The sequence below is a fragment of the Peromyscus californicus genome, unplaced genomic scaffold (genome assembly GCF_007827085.1).
Source record: "Peromyscus californicus insignis strain IS unplaced genomic scaffold, ASM782708v3 Scaffold_14__1_contigs__length_90479793_seg_2, whole genome shotgun sequence".
Classification (NCBI taxonomy): domain Eukaryota; kingdom Metazoa; phylum Chordata; class Mammalia; order Rodentia; family Cricetidae; genus Peromyscus; species Peromyscus californicus.
The window spans coordinates 62,609,507-62,626,913 of NW_026294436.1; the positions used below are offsets into that span (position 1 = coordinate 62,609,507).

A 17,407-nucleotide genomic window follows, 5' to 3' on the forward strand; every position below is an offset into this window, starting at 1 on the left:
TCCAACCTAAGAAAATTAAACACACCCATGAAAACTCAGGCAATAGATAATCCCACACCAACAAATACCAAAGAAGGGAAACACAACACTACCACCAAAAAACAACAGTAATTAACAATCACTGGTCATTAATATCCATCAATATCGATGGTCTCAACTCACCTATAAAAAGACCCAGGCTAACAGAATGGATACGAAAACAGGATCCATCCATTTGCTGCTACAAGAAACACACCTAAACTTCAAAGACAGACACTACCTCAGAGTAAAAGGCTGGGAAAGGCTTTCCAATCAAATGGACTTAAGAAGCTATCCTAATATCTAATAAAATAGACTTCAAATTAAAATGAATCGAAAGAGATCGGGAAAGACATTACATATTTATCACAGGGAAAATCCACCAAGATGAAGTCTCAATTCTGAACATTCATGCCCCAAATACAAAGGCCCACATTTGTAAAAAAAAAAAAAAAAAAAAACAAAAAAACATTACTAAAGCTTAAATTGCACATAGAACCACACACACTAGTAGTGGGAGATTTCAACACACCACTCTCACCAAAAGACAGATCTACCAGACTGAAACTTAAGCAAGAAATAAAGGACCTGACAGATGTTATGACTCAAATGGACTTAATAGATATCTACAGAACATTCCACCCTAACACAAAAGAATATACCTTCTTCTCAGCACCCCATGGAACCTTCTCAAAAATTGACCACATGCTTGGTCACAAAGCAAATCTTTTTTTTTTTTTTAAGATTTATTTATTATGTATACAGCATGTATGCCTGCACGCCAGAAGAGGGCACCAGATCTCATTACAGATGGTTGTGAGTCACCATGTGGTTGCCGGGAATTGAACTCAGGACCTCTGGAAGAGCAGTCAGTGCTCTTAACCTCTGAGCCATCTCTCCAGCCCCACAAAGCAAATCTTAACAGATACAAAAACATTGGAATAACCTCCTGTATTTTATCAGACCACCATGCCTTAAAGTTAAATTTCAACAACAAAAACTATAGAAAGCCTATAATCTCGTGGAAACTGAATAATGCCCACCTGAAGCACCAGTGGGTCAAGGAAGAAAAAAGAAATTAAAGATTTCCTAGAATTCAATGAAAATGAAAGTACAACATACCCAAACTTATGGGACACTGTGAAAGCAGCGCTAAGAGGAAAATTTATAACACTAAATGCACACATAAAGAAGTTGAATAGATGCCAGGAAATAATCAAATTGAGGGCTGAAATCAATGAAATAGAAACCAAGAGAACAATACAAAGAATCAATTAAAGAAAGAGTTGGTTCTAGCCGGGCGGTGGTGGCACACACCTTTAATCCCAGCACTCATGAGGCAGAGGCAGGCGGATCTTTGTGAGTTCGAGGCCAGCCTGGTCTACAGAGCGAGATCCAGGAAAGGCACAAAGCTGCACAGAGAAACCCTGTCCCGAAAAACAAAAACAAAAACAAACAAACAAACAAAAAAAAGAGTTGGTTCTTTGAAAAAATCACCAAGATAGACAAACCCCTATCCAAATTAACCAAAAGACAGAGAGAGAGCCAGGCAGTGGTGGCGCATGCCTTTAATCCCAACAATCAGGAGGCAGAGGCAGGTGAATCTCTGTGAGTTCGAGGCCAGCCTGAGCTACAAAGTGAGTCCCAGGAAAGGCGCAAAACTACACAGAGAAACCCTGTCTCAAACAATAAAAAAAAAAAAGACAGCATCCAAATTAACAAAATCAGAAATGAAAAAGGAGACATAACAACAGACAATGAGGAAATCCAGAGAATCATCAGGTCATACTTCAAAAACCTGTATTCTACAAAACAGGAAAATCTGAAAGAAATGGACACCACATAAACAAACTAAAAGAAAAAAAACACATGATCATTTCATTAGATGCTGAAAAGTCCTTTGACAAAATCCAACACTCCTTCATTATAAAGGTCTTGGAGAAATCAGGAATACAGAGAACATACCTAAACATAATAAAGGCAATTTACAGCAAGCCAACAGCCACCATCAAATTAAATGGAGAGAAACTCAAAGCAATTCCACTAAAATCAGGAACAAGACAAGGCTGTCCACTCTTCCAATATTTATTCAATATAGTTCTTGAAGTTCTTGCTAGAGCAATAAGACAACAAAAGGAGATCAAGGAGATACAAATTGGAAAGGAAGAAGCCAAACTTTCACTATTTGCAGATGATATGATAGTATACATAAGTGACCCCAAAAATTCTACCAGGGAACTCCTATAGCTGATAAACACCTTCAGTAAAGTGGCAGGATACAAGAGCAACTCAAAAAAATCAGTAGCCCTCCTATATACAAATGATAAAAGGGATGAGAAAGAAATCAGAGAAACATCACCCTTTACAACAGCCACAAACAATATAAAATACCTTGGGATAACACTAACTAAAAAGTGAAGGACCTGTTTGATAAGAACTTTAAGTCTCTAAAGAAATTGAAGAAGATATCAGACAATGGAAGGATCTCCCATGTTCATGAATAGGTAGGATTAACATAGTAAAAATGGCAATCTTACCAAAAGCAATCTACAGATTCAATGCAATCCCTATCAAAATCCCAACACAATTCTTCACAGACTTGGAAAGAACAATACTCAACTTCATATGGAAAAACAAAAGACCCAGGATGGCTAGAACAATCCTGTATAATAAAGCAACCTCTGGAGGCATCACCATACCTGACCTCAAGCTCTACTATAGAGCTATAGTAATAAAAACAGCTTGGTACTGGCATAAAAACCGACATACAGACCAATGGAATTGAATTGAAGACCCTGACATTAATCCACACACATGTGAACACCTGATTTTTGACAAAGAAGCCACAACTATACAATGGAAAAAAGAAAGTATCTTCAACAAATGGTGCTGGCATAACTGGATGTCAACATGTAAAAGATTACAAATAGATCCATATCTGTCACTATGCACAAAACTCAAGTCCAAGTGGATCAAAGACCTCAACATATATCCAGTTACACTAAACCTGATAGAAGAGAAAGTAGGAAGTACTCTTGAACACATTGGCACAGGAGATCACTTCCTAAATATAACACCAGTAGCACAGACACTGAGAGCAACCATCAATAAATGGGACCTCTTGAAACTGAGAAGCTTTTGTAGGGCAAAAGACACGGTCAATAAGACAAAAAGACAGCCTACAGAATGTGAAAACATCTTCACCAACCCTACATCTGACAGAGGGCTGATGTCCAAAGTATACATAAAGAACTCAAGAAACTAGACATCAAAATACTGAACAATCCAATTTTAAAAAATGGGCTGAAGAGCGAAACAGAATTTATAAAAGAAGAATCTCTAATGGCTGAAAGACATTTAAGGAAATGCTCAACATCCTTAATCATCAGAGAAATGCAAATCAAAATGACTCTGAGATACCACCTTACATCTGTCAGAATGGCTATGATCAAAAACACTAATGACAGTCTATGTTAGAAAGGATGTAGAGCAAGGGGAACACTCCTCTACTGTTGATCAGAGTGCAAACTTGTACATCCACTGTGGAAATCAGTTTCTCAGAAAATTGAGAAATGATCTACCTCAAGACATACCCAAGGAATGCTCAATCATACCACAAAGATACATGCTCAACTATGTTCATAGCAGCACTATTTGTAATAGCCAGAACCTGGAAACAACCTAGATGCCCGTCAACTGAAGAATGGATTAAGAAAATGTGGTACACATACACAATAGAATACTACTCAGCAGAAAAAGACAATGACAGCATGAAATTTGCAGGCAAATGGATGGAACCAGAAAATATCATCCTGAGTGAGGTAACCCAGATTCAGAAGAACAAACATGGTATGTACTCACTCATAGGTGGATACTAGATATAAAGCAAAGGACAATCAGACTGCAACCCACAGATCCAGGGAGACTACCTAGCAAGGAGGACCCTAGGATGACTGTGGCTTATAATAAGTTTTGGTTTTGCCCAATCACTGGGCAAGCTTTAGTGAAACATTTCACTATTAAGATAAGAATGTGTACTGTATCAAGCTGATGAAAGAATATGCTAGCTGAACTTCCAGGAGGGGAGGCTAAAATCTTTTTAGATTATGGATTAGCCTATAGAAAAAATGTCTGCTGTAAATCAGTGAAGGGGAAGATGAATAGGAATCTCATTTATACAGCCTAAGTAAAATATAGCTCTCTGAACAGATGAAGATAGGTTGCTTCTGTATTCCAGAATCTAATCAATAGTTGTATGTATAATTAAGCTATTATTTGGCTTAAAAGGGCTTATGGGGAAATGTTATCATTTTCACTATTTTCTACAGAGAAAATATTTTCTAGTTTCAAGTAACCCTGGGTTTTTTTTATTTTCTAGTTTCAAGTAACCCTGGGTTTTTTTTAATTAAAACTTGTTTTTATGTTTAAAAAAATCTGTATGATAAAATAAATAAATAATAAATGCCACTAAGGCTATATAAGAAAGGAGGGTCTGAGCTTAATTTACCTTAATTCACGAGATCATTTGGCCTTGTATGCTTGATAGGTATTTCAGATAAAATACACTGTTAGGAGTTCTTGGAAGCATACATAGCATACAAGGAAATCATTGCAGGAATTGGCTAATATATATACAAAAGCTAAAATATCACCAAGAGTTCTTAAGCTATGGCTTGACCTTCTGAAAAGTCCTTTTTTTGTGATAGTAGCTGGATTCCATACATTTTCCTGCAACTTGCAGCAGAGATCTGCCTGGCTCTGCCTCCCGAGTGCTGGGATTAAATGCATGAGCCACCACCACTCGGCCATAAATAATATCTTAACTAAAAGAACAAATATAATATATCATTAGATACAGGAAAGTACTTCCAAATACCTTTGACTATGAAAATAATAAAAGAAACTTTATGGTTTTTTTTTTCAGCATTCCAGAGTACTAACGAAGTTGTTGAACACCCTGGGACAGCACCCTTACATTCACACACTAGTGAAGAAGAAAGTCTACGTCCCAGATGCCCTAACTGCAGATGGGTATTTAATTTTTTAATTCATCTTTAATTTAATAATCAGAAGCTTTAAAAGAGATTTGAAAACATTAGTGGACTTTTATAAAATGTATCTGACATGTGATTTCCAAGGAAGGAATTCCTTTATGATACAGGAAAAAAAATTGTGATAATTCCAACTGAAGAGCAACTAAGAAAATACCAGTCAGAATCTTGGATGAGTCACTATTTGTTCAAAAACCTAACCTTCAATCTAAAAACTTCATTAGGGGTGATCAAGTACCTAAATGTTCCCTGCTCGGCCATGAAAGTGGGCTCCAGCAGTCTGATGGATGCAACAGTCAATGCCTCCACCAATACACATTAACTTACCCATCATCTAACACACCAGCCCACAAATCCTAACCAGAAAGGCAACATCTGTTAACTATGGAAGGTAGTAGATCACTGCAGGATACAGATAGGCTTTCTTAACCTCCTGAGCACCTAGACACAGACAGTCTGCTTGTAACTAAGGAATACAGTTACTGTCTTCAACAAGGGAACAGAGATGTTCTTATAGAGGTGAACCCCAGCTACTCTGTAACACAATGCTTACTCAGGCCCGCAGGAGAGGGAGTAGAGGTGCTTTCCTGAAAGTTAAGCAACCAAATCAGGGAGTCTTCTAAGTGTGGGTGGAGGGGTGATGTATACAGGAGCCTTCAAACTGGGATTTGAGAGAACAGACAAATTCCAAGAGATGCAGAAACCTGCAATGAATAGGCAGAATAATAAGTGCTACTCAGAGGATCTTCAAAGGAATAAGCTGGAACTCAAATTCTTCCTGCTTTTATAACACTTGGGAAGTGGGAAGGTAGGGGAAGCCATCCCTATAAAACCAAACTGAAGGCCATCTCTGATGGAGCAGTAGGGTGGGAAGGTTATGATAACATGTTCCTTTCCTGTTTTTGTTTTGTTTTTTGAGACAGGGTTTCTTTGTGTAGCATTGGCTGTCCTAGAACTCACTATGTAGACTAGGCAGTGTCCTGTAACTCAGAGATCTGCCTGCCTCTGCCTCGAGTGCTGGGATTAAAGGCGTGCACCACCACCGCCCAGCCCTTTCCTATTTTTAACAAGCTTTGTTGAATGATAACATGCCATATAATACACCGTTTTAAACTATGGTTCACACTAATTCAGAGTGTTCGGTACATTTACACTTCCCCACCCAGTGCCACTATTACACCAACATGACACATGGTTTACTCAGTCTGAAGTTGATAAGTAAGCATCTTGGTTAATTTCTTCTTCAGCTATGCTATGTATAATGCTGCTGGGAGCATTTGTATGCAGATTTTCAGTTGACAATGTGTTTTGTTTCTCCTCGTTACATATAAAGGCGTGAGACTTCTAAGTCACATGGTATCTTCCACATTGGGTTTTTGAGGAAAGGCTAAACTACATAGTCCCAAAGTCACTGCCCTGTTCATATCTCCCTCAGCAACATATAAAGTGTCCTATTTCTCTGCACCCATTGCATAATACCTATTATTGTCTGCTTTATATATTAATATCCTAGAAGGACTCACTGATGAAATTAATAAGTATGAGATAGTTAACTCCAGAGATAAGAAGGAAAGGCACAGCTAAGGAAGCTGCCACACCAGAAAACAATAGGTGATATGTAAAACTGTATGTTAAGAAAGAAGGGGATGGGGCTGGAGAGATGGCTCAGTGGTTAAGAGCACTCACTGGCTGCTCTTCCAGAGGACCCAGGTTCAATTCCCAGCACCCACATGGCAGCTCACAACTGTCTGCAACTCCAGTTCCAGGGGATCTGACACCTTCACACCAACGCACATAAAATAAATTTAAATTAATAAAAAAAGAAAGAGGGCGATGGGACTGATTATGTGGAGTTAGGGAGACACACTGCAGAAGAAAGAACATCAAAAGTCAAGATTATTTTCCTCTTTTAGAGTGAAGAATAAAAAAAACTGGAGCCGTGGCAGCCTATGTTGATAAAAGCTTAGAATTTTTTAAATGCATAAACTATGGGAGATGCATCAGAGAGAGGAGAGATCATTTTTCTTATTTTTTTTCTTCTTTTTCATTTTTTTTCTCTCTTAGAACCTGGGTCGTCAGCCTGCCAATGTCCTCAGACGACTTAATGAAGGAGATCCGGGGAAACAAGGTGGCTTTCCAAGACTGCTTCATCTCAAATCTCGCCTTCCTGCTGACATTTCCTGTGATGACCATAGCAGAGACCCCTGGAGATTTACCACTCACGCTGCCACGTGGGAGTCCACTGATGTCTACCTGGAGTTCCTGCATCCCTACATTTGCTGTCCTGCTCACTGACAGGGAAACCTTCCAAACAAATAATTCCTTCCGTACCTGGACCAGAATAAGAGTCCCCCCAGGTATCCTGAGTGATGCTCAAAGGCGCAATGTGAGCGATGTGGCTCTATTCAACAATGGAATTATGTTTCTAATAAATGGTGCTATCTATCTAAAAACTAGAAGAACATTTGAAAAACTGGACTCAAGTCAAGGCGTTCCTGAAACCGAAATTATTGGCATTCAAAGAAGAAGATGGTGTCCGGTCAGATATTTATTTAAGGTTAGTGAAAGCTGATATATGAGTATGTGTGTTATCAACATATATTTAGACATATTACGATAATATCCAGTAATATATCAGGGGCTCAACTGAGCAGCTGTTGCATGGTTATTGTCTCTCCCAGCCAAGTATCAACCCCACATAGCTCCTAAGGCCATACGTGATCCAGCATGTTCAAGCTCATATGGGGCTCTAGACACAGTTACTTTATTTAAAGATGTAGACAGCTGTATCTCTCAGATTTCTGAGGTCTCTTAGCAGTAAAGATGCATCCCCGGTGGCAAAGAAAAAAAAAATCTTGTATGCTGTCATGCAGACCAATGCAGTCATACTGTGGGGACAAAAGCACCCCCATTCATGTTCCCCTAAGACCCTGCGTGCCTTCAAAAGTTAATCAAATTACCACAATATTATAGACAATAGATACCAAAGCATTCTCACTATAAAACATAAATATCGCACAAAAAAATGTAAGTGTTCTTTTAACTACATTGTTGGGCTCCTAAAGAAATATGCTATAGTAAAGAACAAATATATGAGTTGAACATTAAAATGTATGAAACAGCCAAGCTGACCAGGAAGGATAGGTCTAAATGACGTGTGACTACAGTTCCAGTTGCCTTGAATCCTGGACAGGGGGTGGGCTGTTCCTGGTAGCAAAGATGGGGCGGGGCTTTTCTTACAACATTCTCTATTTAGGTCCTAAAGAGCCTGGATGCACTAACACTCACCTCTGAAACACTCACACAAAATTTATAAATCCACAACACAGAAGCCACCACGCTGCTCCCTCTCTTGGGGCAGCCCACTCCGTTCTCTCTTTGGGGTGCTCTGCTTAGCTTTACCAACTACGCTGATGCTTTAGGAGATAAGCCTCTGCCTAGCCTGTGCCTTGACTGAATTCATTCCGTTAGGAAGACAAGAATCAAGGGATACACCACCACTCCCACCTCCTCACATGTCCTCACAGGAAGAGAAATTCTGGGAGAAAAAAACCTGTCCCAACAGACTGGCCCAGAGTAAGATGCAAATTCCAACATGTTAGCTGTCCTTGGGGCTGACCTCTGACAGTCAGAGTTCAGATAACGGAAGGTAAAGCCTTAGGACAGAGCAAAGGGGGGAATCTGGAACAATTTTTTTTTTTTGCATAAAATAATGACCTTCAAAGAGATCCTAACACATCCAAACCTATGTCAGCTTTTGTTACAGAAAGAGAAGGGGCTGGAGAGTTGGCTAAGCAGTAAAGAGCCCTGGCTGCTCTCCCAGAGGACCTGAGTTTGATTCCCAGCACCCACATGGTAGATCAGAACCATCTGTAACTCCAAGTCCCAAGGGATCCAGTGCCCTCTTTTGACCTCCTTATGCATCAGGCATGCGTATGAGTGCACAGACATGTATCTATGTAAAACATTCATACACATGAAATAATAAAATAAATAAATCTAAAAATTAAATGTTCTAAACCCTAGGATACGTTTTTAAATGACAGTTATATTTAAGAATATATGCATGTAACAACAATTAATGGAAAAGAGATCATGAATTTGAAAGAGAGCAAGAAGGGGATATGGGAGGATTTGGAAGAAGAAAAGGGGGAAATGGTGTATATTATAATCTCAAAAATAAAAGAAATATTTTTTAAGTGTTTCCCTCTGGATTTCCTAAATGGCAGCCAACTCACAGTCACTTAGGAGTTTGAATTCACAATATCTATGTGGGTTACTTACGTGTAAGACCTGAAAAGGAAAGTCTATTGAGTAATTATCTTTATCAAGTTGGCCTCTGGGGACCATCTTTATTGTTAATTGATGAAGGCCAAGCCTAAAAGTAGGCAGGACCATTTCCTAGGTTTAAGTCCTGAACAGTGTTATGTGTGGAGAGAGTGCTAAGCACAAGTCTGCATGCACTCATTCTGGCTGCCGCTGCTCTGGACTGTGGATGTAACACTGCTTTAGGCTCCTGCCTTGACTTCCCTTTCTCTGTGTAGCTTTGGAGCCTGTCCTGGAACTCGCTTTGTAGACCAGGTTGGCCTCGAACTCACAGCGATCTGCCTGCCTCTGCCCCCCGAGTGCTGGGATTAAAGGCATGCGCCACCACCGCCCAGCTTGGTTAGAGTTTTTGTTCATAGAAATTGGGAAGACAAATCTCTGTATTAGAAAAGAAGAAATGTCTCAAATCTCTGTTTCCACATTAAAGAAGTAGCTGAAGGATAGGAAGGGATGCCATAGTAGTGTAGACAAATTTCTAAACAGTCTTATTAAATAAGAAACACAGAGCCAAATACAGGGGTGAAAGCCATAGAAATCAGAGTGATAGCCACCAACTAACCTTAGCTTACCACATCGCCGTAGCTTCCCAAGAGAACCTCTTCCTGTCTAACCTGCGCCTTTATTGCCTTGCTGTTCTGTCTTCTCGTTGGCTCTTAGCCCAGCCGCCTCACTTCCTCATCACTGCTTGTCTACACAGACCTCCAGGTCCCTGTGGTTGGTACTGGGATTACAGGCGTGTGTCACCAGCTTGGCTGTGTCCTTGAACACAGGAGACTCTGCCTGCCCTGTGATTGGATTAAGGGCGTGTGCCACCACCACCTGACTTCTGTTTATAGCTGGCTATGACCTCTGATCTCCAGGCAAACTTTATTAACATACAAATAAAATATCACCACATTTCAGCACAAATAAAATATCACCACATAGTAGGGTCTTTCTTCTATTACATATCAATGCCAATATTGATTTTAAAAGCTGTAGTAATTACAAAATACCTATAGCAGATTTGTTTTCATAGTGGTTCTGCCTTAACCAAACTTTGGCATATCCGATCTCTCAACATTTCAACTCTTAGTGGATGTGAAATGGCATTTCACTTTAATCTTCTTTATAGACATCCTGTTTTTTTCTTTCACAGGGCTGGGATTAGTACCCAGAACCTCACATCCAGCCCCTGGCTCTTAAATATTTCTTGCTCATGTCTTCCTTCTCTATAACCATCACCCTTTCTGTGTCTTTGTATTTAAGGAGAGCTTCTTATAGACTTACAAATTTTTGTGTTGTTGTTGTTGTTGTTGTTTTAAATAATGGTGCCTTTGAGTAGAATCTATTTAGATGTAGTGTGAACTATTATTAATGGCTGGATTAAGACTACTATTTGGGAGGCTGGAGAGATTGTTCGGTGGTTAAGAGTGTTTGCTGCTCAAACATGAGGATTGGAGTTTGAATCCCAGCACCTACAATGGGCAGCTCTCAAAGGCCTACAGCTCAGTACCGAGAGATCCAATGTATTTGTTTGGTCTCCCTGGGCACCTGGACACCTGTGAGCATGTTGTCACCACACAGACACACACAGACACACACACACACACACACACACACACACACACACACACTAAACATCTGGGGGGAATAAAAGACCACTATTTTGACTTCTTTTCCCCTCTCCCAGGGATTGATCTAGGCCCTTGTGCATCCTTGTCAATCAGTCATTCTACCACTGAGCCACCTCCCAACAGCAGCACTGTCTGTCTTTCCCTCCAGTTCTTTGGTCCTTTGTTTCTCCACTCTTGCCTCGTTCTAAATAGATTGTAAATTTTTTTTTAGTATTTTTATGTTGTCTCATATAGACTTTTTTAAAAATAGAAACTATTTTTAGTTGCTATGCTGAGATTTATAATAATCATCTTTAAATTATCAGGGTTTAATTTTAAATAGCGTTCTATGTCACAACACTGTAGGACCTTATGACTGTGTCTTTGTATTTATACCCCAGTCCTTTGTATGGTCTCATATTTTACTTCTAAATATGCAATAAATCTTATAACACATTGTCAGTATTGTACTTTAAGTAGCCTAGTGTCATAGAAACACATAGATAACTGGTATAAAATGATAAAAATTAAAGATTTTTACTGTTGTTTTCATGGTCATGGGATATTTGGGTTTGTTTGTGTGTTTGTTATTGAGGCAAGTTCTCACTGTGTAGCCCAGGCTGGCCTCAAACTCAGAATCTTCCTCCCTTAATCTCCTAACTTCTGGGATTACAGGTATACACCACCATGCTTAGCAAAAGTGATAAGTAAGCAAGGAAAGGCTCATGTATTTGAAAGTTTGAAGGAAAATATTATCTATTCTTTCTACTGCTAGAAACATAAGAAAAATTAATGGAATTATCTCTTTTCATGATATGTAATATGACATGTTTTTTTATTTAATGGACTTTAGTGCCAAAGTATTATTCTGAAATATTGCTAAAAGAAAACATGGTAATTACTCCTTTTTTATTTTATTACTTTTGGTGTTGGGGATGGAAGCCAGGGTCTTGGGAACCCAAGCATCTGTGCTGCCATGGAGCTACTCTCCCAATCTCTACTCTTGAATAGAAGACCGAAATTGCTAGGCCACTCTCTGTCACTGAAGATTTTTCGATTTTTTTTTTCTTTTCTAGAATGCAAAAAAAAAGAGCCTGTTGGCAATATGGACAAAAAGTGAATTTTACCTTGGATATTCTGAATTTAGATTTATGAAAATAATGGATAGTTCAAGACTGAAAGCTGCTCTAAAGCTTAACCCAGCCGACACCGTAGTAATACAGAGTGTCGAGTACACGTGGCACCCTCTGGAGCTCGCCCTGATACTGTACTACTGCTCCTCCTGCACTAACACCAAACACACTCGCATGCTGCTGTATAACGAGGATTCGACAGAGTGGACGATTCAGGACTTCCAATTAGATTTGCCCATGAGCAGCAACTTAGTCGCGCATTTTCTCTACTCGGCACTGCCAGATTTAATCCTGTGGGATGCACACAGGGTTTACTATTATTACAAAAACTTCACTGTTAGTGGGACTATGAGAATAAAAGAAGGAGAAGAGAATCTGTCAAAGTTATCGGATGGCAGCAAAATCCACAACGTCATCGTAGGTGAGGAATTCTCAACCCTGTTAAAAGTATTCTGGGTTTCGTTATATTGATGATATAGAGGTTGTAGATGTTCCAGTATGTGGTTCTTTTGATGGTTACTGGCATGTATTTAGCACCTAAAGCTTAATAGATTTTAAATTTGACCAGCGTTAGACCATGATCCCATGTGGCAGAATGACAAACTCAAAAGTTTCATGTCACGTGCTTGGCAGATGCTAAGGAAGCAGTTTGTGTATTTGTCAGAGTAAGAGGTGTCGTACTGTTCTTGTTTTGTTTTGTTTGAGACAGGGTTTCTCTGTGTAATAGTCCCTGGCTGTCCTAGAACTCACTTTGTAGACCAGGCTGGCCTTGAACTCTGAGAGATCCGCCTGCCTCTGGAAGCATTATACTGTTTAATGTCCCTAAGGTTCACACAATAAGTGTCTTGAGCTGTAGCTCCATGCCACAGTCCTACAAGCTAGTTAGGAGCCAGAAATCAAAGTGCCAGCAGGACATGTTCCTCTGCGACCTGGAATTAGGGGGTTGGGGGTGGGGTATTTTCTCTTGGTTCCTGGTTTGTTTTTTTTTTTTTTTTTTTTTTTTTTTTGCCTTTACTTGTCTCAGGGACACATCTGTCCAGTCCCTCCTCCTGTCACCATACTGTGTTCTCCACGCATGCCTCTGTTTTCATGTTTTCACCTTTTGAAAAGCCAGAACCAGGCCAAGGAAATGAGTCCATGTGGAAAAGCACTTGCTGCACCAGCCTGATGCCCCAAGTTCAGACCCCCTTTCCTTAAAATGCCTTTTCACTTGGCTTCTAGGGACCCTCTTCTCCCACCCCCACCCCTCCTCCTTCCTGCGTCACCAGCTTCTGCCCCTCAGCCTTTTTTATTTATTTTTATTTTATTTTTTATCCTCAACATCATAACTTCTGAATAGCCAAGCATCCCAGAGCATGTTTTATTGACTTCTGGGCTCTGTTGATCCTTGTAGTTTGCCCTGCAGCCAGGAGCCCCAGCCTGATCTCACTGCTCCTGTTTCCGGCCCGCCTTCCTAACACATTTACGTGGATGAGCAGCAGGCATTCCAAATCTCACACAGCCATGATATTTGTATTGAAAGGTGCCTAAGGAGATTGGTAAAATGCACCTCTTGGTACGTCTGTGACAGCATTTCCAGAGAGGGCTGGCTAAAGGAGGTGGGGGACCCTGCCCTGAATATCATCACACAGTCCCATAGGCTGGAGTCCTGAATGAAGTCGAAGAGGTAAGAGGAGAAAGCCAGCCACTGCAGGCACTCCTCTGCTTCCTGCCTACCACAAAACGAGCAGCCTCCCCTTCCACACGCTCTTGCTGGCATGATGTTGAGAATCTATCTACTCAGGCCCAAAGTCAGAGAGTCAGCTCACTAGAGACTCAGCCCTCAACCCTTAAGTCAAAACAAATCATTCCTCCTCCTAAACTGTTTCTTTCAATAATGAGAACATGACTAACAAAACCAAACCAAACAAAAATGGTACTAGACAGATACAGTCATTGACGTAGCCAGACTTGACTGTAGTTCTTAAGCCTCCGAGACTAATTTGTAGGAATAATTTGGAAGAGTTTGGAGGTACAGGCTGGAGAAGCCCTGGAATGTTGCATACAAGGCTTAAGACTTATTTTTATTTTGTTTTAGTTATGTACATATGTGAGTGTGTGTGGTGGGGCATGAGCACACGAGTACAGGTGCCTGGGATGCCAGAGAAGGGTCGCCTGGAGCCGGAATTACAGGCAGTTTAGAGCTGCCCATGCCGCAACGCTCTCAACTGCTGAGCCATCTACCTCTCCAGCTCTGTACACCAAGCTCAATGGGCCAGTTCTGGTGAGAGCTCAGAAGACCAGACTGTCATCAGAAATGTGGGCAAGAAGCCGGGCGGTGGTGGCGCACGCCTTTAATCCCAGCACTCGAGAGACAGAGCCAGGCAAATCTCTGTGAGTTCGAGGCCAGCCTGGTCTACAAAGTGAGTTCCGGGACGGGCTTCAAAGCTACACAGAGAAACCCTGTCTTGAAAAATCAAAAGAAAAGAAAAGAAATACGGGCAAAGAGATTGGGATAAGGGCCCCTTGGGAATCCGATAAGACATCCACGTTACAGCCTGGCAAAGAACTTGGCGACATTCTGCTCGTGTCCAGAGACTGCCCATATCCAGAGGCTGAATTTTAAAGAAAAAAAGCAAATTGATCATGTGAAGGGAATGTCAAGGCAGCCTATATTACAGGCTTTGCTGTCTGCTTTAATAAGGTTCACCTTGAGAACAAGGAGCAAAAATAATAGACGCCTTTGCTGTCTGCACAGAAAGGTCCATGGGAACGTAAGAGTGAGGAAGGCCTGCTTTCTGAAGAAATTGCCACCATTAACTAGAAGTCATGTGTTTTGTCTTTGGCACAACAGGAAAAGTTACCTTGGGAACTGGGTAGGCCTCACTCAGTGCACACTCAAAGGTATCAAAGAATAAAATCATTTGAGAGGTTTTCCCTTGTGAAAAGAGAGCCTGCAGGGTACCCTGCTGGTACAGAAGACCTCAGAAGTTGTTCCTCAAGGTTCGTTTCACTATGCTCAGTCACATAGGTACTGAGAGGCCAGTGTGGCTGTGGTCCAAGGGAGCCTGGCCAACCCTGAAATTGGCAACAGACCTTGGCTTCATCCGCTTGATGCCAGTTTTGTAGACATGCAGACTGCAAGAGCTAATGGGGTCATGGAGGCGTCTATCAAAATTCCCAAAGAAAGCCTGTGAGGCCAGGCAGTGTGACATCCTTGTTGTCCCGACAGGCAGTCCCTGAAAAAGTGATGAGCAGAGCTATGAGGGGGAAGCCTGACCTTCCTCGGAGAAGCCAGGGTATCGCAGCTTCCAGGAATGTAGAATATCTGCCAAGAATGGCTATGGAGCCAGCTCAAGAGAGAGGCCATTCAGGCTGAAGACTACAAGGCCACCCCAGTGCAGTTGCCCTAGACTTTTGGGGCCCGCATCCTACCACCACAATGTGCCTTGAATACTGGGAATATTGCTGTAGGAGTCAACATTCGTCTTGACAACTTTCCCATTTTTCTTTCCTCATCTTTCTCTCTTGGAACAGGAGTGTTTATTCTGTGCTAATGTGCCTCAAAAGTATATAATTTGTTCATGTTTATGGCTAAGAGTTGGCCTTGAATCTCAGAAGAAGCTTTAAACTTGGGAGTTTGAACGCTGTTTGGACTTTGAAGACTGGGATGAATCTCAGTGTGTTTTGATTGAAAGATAAAGGGACCCAGTCATTATGGTGTCTGGGGGGGATCCAACAGTGGATTATTTTGATTGAAGGTTGAATGTCAAATTGACAAGCAGTGGACTTTGATGGTTAATCATGGTTGTCAAGTTGACTAAGAAAGAGATGACTAGTAAAGCATGGAGACTAGTAAAGAAAGCCCCTAAGTATTTCCAGGTAGGATTAAGGGGGAAATGCGTACTCTGAGTGGGGCAGCGCCATCCCATAGATTGGAGGCCCAGATGAAATAAAAGGGGAAAACATGCCAGTATTAGGCAGTCTCTCTAAACGCCTCCATAACTGAATTGAGGGTGCTGAAGTAGTTGAAATGCTGGTAAGGACTCAAGAATCTAGTTTTGTTTTGTTTTGTTTTTGGTTGGTTTTGTTTTTTAAATCAGTAACCTTAAAGGGAATTCAAACAAGCAAGTGAATGAAATAAGGAAGTGGATATAAGACAAGGAAACCAACATGGAAATCCAGCAAGGAAAGTGAGATTTTGGGAAAACAAAACAAACAGAAGTGTAGGAGATGAAAACACAAGGGAAAGCATCACCAATAGATGGGACCAAGCAGGAAAAAAAAAAGTCAAAGACTGAATGTAAAAATCAAAGACATAGTGCATTCAGATGACGAAAGTTAAAAACAAAATGAGCATGTATTACTGTAACTTGCAAGAACTCCGGAACAGAAGGGTGGGTCAGGAGCTGCTCTGGAACAGAAGGGTAGGTCAGGAGCTGCTCTGGAACAGAAGGGTAGGTCAGGAGCTGCTCTGGGACAGAGGGGTGGGTCAGGAGCTGCTCTGGAACAGAGGGGTGGGTCAGGAGCTGCTCTGGAACAGAAGGGGGGTCAGGAGCTGCTCTGGAACAGAAGGGGGGTCAGGAGCTGCTCTGGAACAGAAGGGGGGTCAGGAGTTGCTCTGGAACAGAAGGGTGGGTCAGGAGCTGCTCTGGAACAGAAGGGGGGTCAGGAGTTGCTCTGGAACAGAAGGGTAGGTCAGGAGCTGCTCTGGAACAGAAGGGTGGGTCAGGAGCTGCTCTGGAACAGAAGGGGGGTCAGGAGCTGCTCTGGAACAGAAGGGGGGTCAGGAGCTGCTCTGGAACAGAAGGGTGGGTGAGGAGCTGCTCTGGAACAGAAGGGGGGTCAGGAGCTGCTCTGGAACAGAAGGGGGGTCAGGAGCTGCTCTGGAACAGAAGGGTGGGTGAGGAGCTGCTCTGGAACAGAAGGGGGGTCAGGAGCTGCTCTGGAACAGAAGGGTGGGTCAGGAGCTGCTCTGGAACAGAAGGGTGGGTCAGGAGCTGCTCTGGAACAGAAGGGTAGGTCAGGAGCTGCTCTGGAACAGAAGGGTAGGTCAGGAGCTGCTCTGGAACAGAAGGGTGGGTCAGGAGCTGCTCTGGAACAGAAGGGTAGGTCAGGAGCTGCTCTGGAACAGAAGGGTGGGTCAGGAGCTGCTCTGGAACAGAAGGGTGGGTCAGGAGCTGCTCTGGAACAGAAGGGGGGTCAGGAGTTGCTCTGGAACAGAAGGGTGGGTCAGGAGCTGCTCTGGAACAGAAGGATGGGTCAGGAGCTGCTCTGGAACAGAAGGGTGGGTCAGGAGTTGCTC

At 41.8% G+C, this 17,407-nt stretch overlaps 1 protein-coding gene across 5 annotated transcripts in view; it reads left to right on the plus strand.

Moving 5' to 3' along the window:
- Positions 1–17,407, plus strand: part of Catspere (catsper channel auxiliary subunit epsilon) — a 130,029-nt gene that overhangs the window by 51,819 nt on the left and 60,803 nt on the right. For all 5 annotated transcript variants that reach the window (XM_052737763.1, XM_052737764.1, XM_052737766.1 and 2 more), the window contains 3 exons: positions 4,943–5,049; positions 7,134–7,626; positions 12,067–12,544. In XM_052737763.1, coding sequence (XP_052593723.1) covers positions 4,943–5,049; positions 7,134–7,626; positions 12,067–12,544 — 1,078 coding nt within the window. The remainder of the gene's footprint in view (positions 1–4,942; positions 5,050–7,133; positions 7,627–12,066; positions 12,545–17,407) is intronic.